Genomic DNA, 6,000 nt, shown 5'->3' on the forward strand with positions numbered 1-6,000 from the left:
TAGCTCTTGTTTAAAAATAATCATACAGGAAGTAGTGGATACAGCAGGAAAACCAGGAGAGGGTATAAACGGAGGAATAAAATTGAAAATCTTGTCTTTGCAGATGATTATGCAGTAGGGGCCTACTGGCTGAAAATATAGATGAAAACCATTTTCCTGTAATACGAGCCCCGTGATTTGTTAAAATAAAGAGAAAATGAAATTCATGACGACAGAAAGAAATTACAAGACAAAAATGGTGGGATACACTGCATGTCGATAACCACGTTTCTGATGAGTCTATAAGACTTAATCTGTATTCAGAGCGTCATATTCACTCAACGCATTACTGACTTCCAAAAAATTTTCCAGAGGGACCAAAAGAAGGATAAACAAAATTATAGTCAGAGCAGTGTTACTATACACCGCAAAAACAGAAAGATAAGTGTACAGAGAGTAAGAAATATTTTTAAGTAAAATGTTGAAGATATTTGCATCAATTTGTGAGGGAAGACAGCGGCGAAGAAGAAGAAGAAGAAGAAGAAGAAGAAAGAACAGAGGGCTCATGGCGATACGCAGGCTGAGTCGCCAACTACCGCCACCTAGAGTAACTCCTTAAGTACGATAGTAGCTGGAAAGTTTGTGGGACAGTTGTTGCTTGGGACAATGGGGGCCATAATATGACATTGGTTTTTGTTGCTATGTGGGGTCGCTTCCGAGATATGGTCATCTTTTTAAATGGGATGTTATAGTTTGGTACCTATTTTCTGATAATGGCTATCGAAACGAATCCAGCGATGTTTAACAGAAAGATTTTTGAAGATCAACGAAAGTTACAAAAGTGGCATAAGTGTCCATTTACAGAAGGTGTTCGAAGTGATGACCATTGGTATAAATGCAGTGCTGCAATCTTATCATGGATGGAGTGGTATTCCTTATCACTTCGGCACTTATACGCTAGAGAACTGTCAGAGCATGTGCTTCGATATAGTGCAAATAGTAAATATTCGCCGAATACGGCGTATCTATCTAAAGTGTCATCGACATGTAAACACCATTCGACGGTTTCGCAATACATCACTAACAGTAACGGTAAGACTCGTATCGTCGAATCAAGCGACTGTGATTGATGTATTCCTTCGAAGAACAAGTCGACATGCTTCTCATTTACGGAGGAGAATGCCAACGAAATTCAGTGAGAGCTAGAGACTTATGTATTGAAAGATATCCACAACGTACTCACCCTGCATGTCGTACATTTAAATACGTGCATGATAAACAGAGAACTTTATCTTTAACGCCTCGGAAACATATCCGACAAAGGAAAGTTACTAACGAGAAAACGGAAATTGGTACTCTTGCCACTGTGGTTAGAGATCCTTGTGTTAGCTCGCGTCAAATCGCAAGAGAATCCGGCATGAGCCAGAGTAGTGTTGTACGTGTTCTGCATCGCCATAAATATCATCCTTACCATATCAGTCTCCACCAAGAATTAACTGGTACGGATTGCAGGCGTCGCATTGAATTCTGGTGATAAGCTCAACTTCAGATTCAAAGGGATGACATTTATTATTTTGATTTTATTTACTGACGAGGCTACTTTCACGAACCATGGAAATGTTACTCTGCATAACACACATAATTGGGCAACATTGGCTGCGGCAAGTTGCACACCAAAAACAGTGGCCAGTGAATGTTGTTAGATTCTGGAGGACAGAAATATAGCCCCCATTTCATCGAAGGAAATCTTAACGGTAGGAAGTACACCACATTCCCGCAAGAAACATTACGTCTGTTACTGGAAGAAATACCTTTAGGAATAAGGAACAAAATGTGTTAATTTGTGTCCGGCACATTTTTCGATAATGGCTAGAAATGAGTTTTAGAGAGAATTCCGAAATCGTTGGATTGGACACGGAGGAAATGTGTTGTGGCCGGTTCGTTCGCCAGACTTGACTCCTCTGGATTTTTTCTGTGTGGATTCGTAAGGGACATTGTTTATAAAGACGTTCCAACTACACCTGAAGATATCGAAGTACATGCTCTGACAATTCTCTCTCGCCTAAGTGCCGAAGGATAAGGAATAACACTCAGTCCATGATAAGAAGATTGCAGCACTGCATTGATATCGATGGTCATCACTTTGAAGGTCAACGAAGGTCACAACGCTGGCATGAAAGTCCATTTACAGAATATTTTCAAAGACCTTACTGTTACATATCATTGGATTCGTCTCTATAGCTGCTATAATAAAATAAGTACGGAACTATAGCATCCCATTTAAGGAGTTGGGAATCTCTGAAGCGACATCACCTAGTAACAAAACACCAACGTCATATTATGGCCCACGTTGTCCCATGCATCTTTTGTCCCACAAACTTTTCAGCTCCTATCGTACTTTCGGAGTTATTCTTTGTGCCAATAGTTAGTGACTCATCCTGTATAATGAACAGATGTTGTGGAAGCGAAGACAAGGAGGCTGAGATTGGCCGTGCGCATCTGTAGAAGAGATCAGGGAGCAAGACCGAGGGAAGTGTCAGATGAAACCAGGAGAACGTAGGCCAAAGGAAAATGGACAGACCAGGTGGCCAAGGACCTTCAGACATTTGGGGCGAGGAAAGAAGGTGGCAAGAGGGGAGTTGGGTTGATTTGGGGGAGAAAACCAAATTCCGAGGTCACCGGTCTCATCGACTTAGGGAAGGAAGTCGGCATTGTCCTTTCAAAGGAACCATCCCGGCATTTGCCTAAAGCGATTTAGGGAAATCACGGAGAACCTAAATCAGGATGGCCGGACGCGGGATGCACACTGGACTCTCATTTTGGAGGACAACGGTTCAAACCACTGTGCCACCTCACTCTGTGAATGTGGCAAGAACTGAATGCTAGGTGGCCAGGCTACTTGACGAGGCCAAAAGCCGACTGCAGTTTGTGGTGACAGGACAGTAAGTTGGTTGAGAGCACGAATCACTGTGCGTAAATGATGAATACGCCGTTGGCGAAGAAACAACGAAACTCTGAGTGGAGTTGTGCTTCCACATCTTCGAACAAGGCATTGCTTGGTGTGATCACTGCATAGTGCATATAACCTGTTGCATAAACACCGGCGGGGTCACCACTATGGGAATGGTATCAGTAACCAGGACATAGGAAACTTAATTCCCCATACATGTCGTAGCTCATATATATTTACACTTGACACTGCGTCCGTACAGAATGAAGTATAGCAAATAACTGACTAAAGTAAGTGCTCAGTCGAGCCTCCATCTCAACTTTAGAGTTCAGAGATATTAAGTTTCGTGGTCAATACGAACTATCGACGCCACAAGGTACACCGCTTCTGCTGGAGGTTCAAGTCCTCCCCCGGGCATGGGGGTGTGTGTTGTTAGTTTAAGTAATGTGTAATATTTAGGTACTGTATATCTAGCTCCAAACTGTACAGCTAATAGTGCTTGGTGCAGAAAAACGGTCATGAATCACCATCTTCTCCAGTGTACTTCAGATCCCCACTGCAGTATACGTTATGGTATCACAGTATCATCAATTCTTTTTACATGACCATAACATAGCTATTTTCTTCTACACAACACATTCTTCCATTCAATTCCGTTTTACTTTACACTTCAGTGTTCCTTTTTCTTTTTATGAAATTCTTGCTCATTTTCTCCAAAAATCATTGTCTAATACTTTCAGTGTGTTAGTATGCTTCCCATTAGTTATCGAAGTCTCTGCTTCATACAATACTATACTATAAAATATCAATTTCATTATGGTAGCTTTAGCTCTTTTCATCAATTTTTGTTCCATAAAATTCAGCAGAGTAAGCCAATGGCATTCTGTCCATCACTACTACTATTATTAAATTCTAAATCTCATTTTCCCTCTTTTCTACAACAGATCTACAGTAGCAAGAATTTCTTATCTTTCAGGTTTTCTTCCACTTTATCAACTGTTCATCTAGAAAAATAACGTATTTTGTGTCTTTATTACTGATCTTCAGATCACAGCTTTTTTTTCTACTACAGATTGCATATGTAAATTGTATACTGTGCTGTGGCTACTTCATCACCAACAAATAGAAATAAGAATGAACAAATATACATAATTTACTAATTCCATTCCCTTATCTTTATGAGACCGTGGCCTTATAATATGTTGGTGAAATGGGCATTCGTGTTCCTTTTAAAGTCGGCAGTACATTTACAGACATTTACGAGTATTTCTAATACTTTTTCCAAGTAACAGGTCTCTGTATTCACCAAATTTAATGTTTTCCAACACACATTCCTTGGAACAGTGTCATATGCTGCCACTAAATCAATGAAAACTAATCCAATTTTCTTTTGTTGTTGTATGTACTTTCCAGAATTTGCCGTAATGTGAAAATGTGATGTGTTTATGATCCACCAGCTCACTGACCATCTTGCGTTCCAAAATTCGCTTTCACTCTTATTGCTTTCTCAGAAATCTTCACGAATAAATTCCCGACATAATTTGAACAAATTTCACAATGCTTTTTTGGTAATATGGCAGTAATAGTACCTAATCTCATTTCTCAGATTGTACATCACCATGCAATGTTTGGTTGAATAGTCACGCTGTTAGTTACATGACTGTCAGTATTTAGGTTTTGAAGTATGTTGGTGACTGAGCCTGTTCAAAGTGTCAGTTATTTTGTATTTGAGAAAATGGGGTGGTTTAACTGCTACAAATTCTGATGTTATGATTGTGTGTTCAATTCGTTCCATGATTTCTGCTCTGAATATTATTGTGAACTGAACAATTTTTGAATTTGTTCTTCACTTTTTTTGTAGTGTCAGTTGCAGACTTGCATTGATTTTATCTCTTGGAATGAAACATACCAATAAATATGATGCAGAGTTCAACAAGTATACAAAACAAACATGTTTTAAATTATGCTAATGATCTGAAAAAATTTTAGACACTGCAGAAATAGCTGGTGAGTATTTGTAGCTTATACAGGTTGGAGAAAATGAAATTAGATCAGAAAATATTTGAAGCACCTTAAGGAAGGCCATGCCGATTACACTTCCCAGTGTACACTGTGCAGGTCGGATTGTTTATCTTAAGGGCAGGAAATATTTTGTGGGCCAGATATGTTTTACCTGGAAAGCATTGAACACTGTGTGACAATTACAACAGCTCTTATATGAATAAAACTTGTGCATATTTATGAACAGTATCACACATGAAAATGTGTACCTGCAAGTGACCAGTTTCAGTCTTGAACCAATAATTAAATGTGATTTCACATTGTTTTGCCTTGTGTAAGTAATGTTTTCTTTCACAGATGTGGTCTCCAGTTTTAGTGTCATCTGGAAACAACTGACGACTGATTGGCGCCATTGGCAAGAAATGTACAAAGCTACATCATTCATCGTTTGTCATATCTTTCCTCTAGAATGCAGAATTCGTTTAGAACGTTTATATGTGCATTAACACTGCCAGTAACTCATTTAAGAAGATACACGGACATAAAATAAGACTCATCGCAGAATGTTCCTCGCTTTACAAAACAAATATGACTGTTTCATGTCATCTCAAAGATATTCATATCAGAAGAAACAATACAACTGCAAACTTGTGTTATAACTGTAATCAACACTTCTGATAAAATAGAGAAACATATACTTGCCATAAAAAAGTTATAGAAACATTCAGTGCCCCATAGGGATGATGTTCCATTTATGACTAACACGGCAAATACATCTAATTCAACTGCTGATGAATATAAAGTGTGCTCTCTTTACCACAGCGAACGGCACAGATTGGTTTGTCATATGACTGGTATGCCCTCAGAACTTCTGCAATCAGTCAGTGTGACAGTATACAGGAGGATGGGTAAGACAAGCAATTTTACAGAGGTGTATCTGATCATGGTCAGAAGATGGCTCCCAGAAGCAGAGCTCACTGTTTTTCCATGGTAATCCAGTCACTCCGGTACTTGCATGTACCTTGTAAACGGTATGCTGTTAGTACTTTGGCACAGAGAAAACCACAGCC

At 39.3% G+C, this 6,000-nt stretch overlaps 1 protein-coding gene across 1 annotated transcript in view; it reads left to right on the forward strand.

Annotated features, from left to right (window-relative positions):
* Window positions 1-5,601, forward strand: part of LOC126188005 (uncharacterized) — a 92,817-nt gene extending 87,216 nt beyond the window's left edge. Inside the window, exon 5 of the mRNA XM_049929422.1 lies at window positions 5,288-5,601. Coding sequence (XP_049785379.1) covers window positions 5,288-5,306 — 19 coding nt within the window. The 3' untranslated portion in view covers window positions 5,307-5,601. The remainder of the gene's footprint in view (window positions 1-5,287) is intronic.
* The last annotated feature ends 399 nt before the right edge of the window (window positions 5,602-6,000 follow it).

The sequence above is a fragment of the Schistocerca cancellata genome, chromosome 5 (assembly GCF_023864275.1).
Source record: "Schistocerca cancellata isolate TAMUIC-IGC-003103 chromosome 5, iqSchCanc2.1, whole genome shotgun sequence".
In the NCBI taxonomy this organism is placed as follows: domain Eukaryota; kingdom Metazoa; phylum Arthropoda; class Insecta; order Orthoptera; family Acrididae; genus Schistocerca; species Schistocerca cancellata.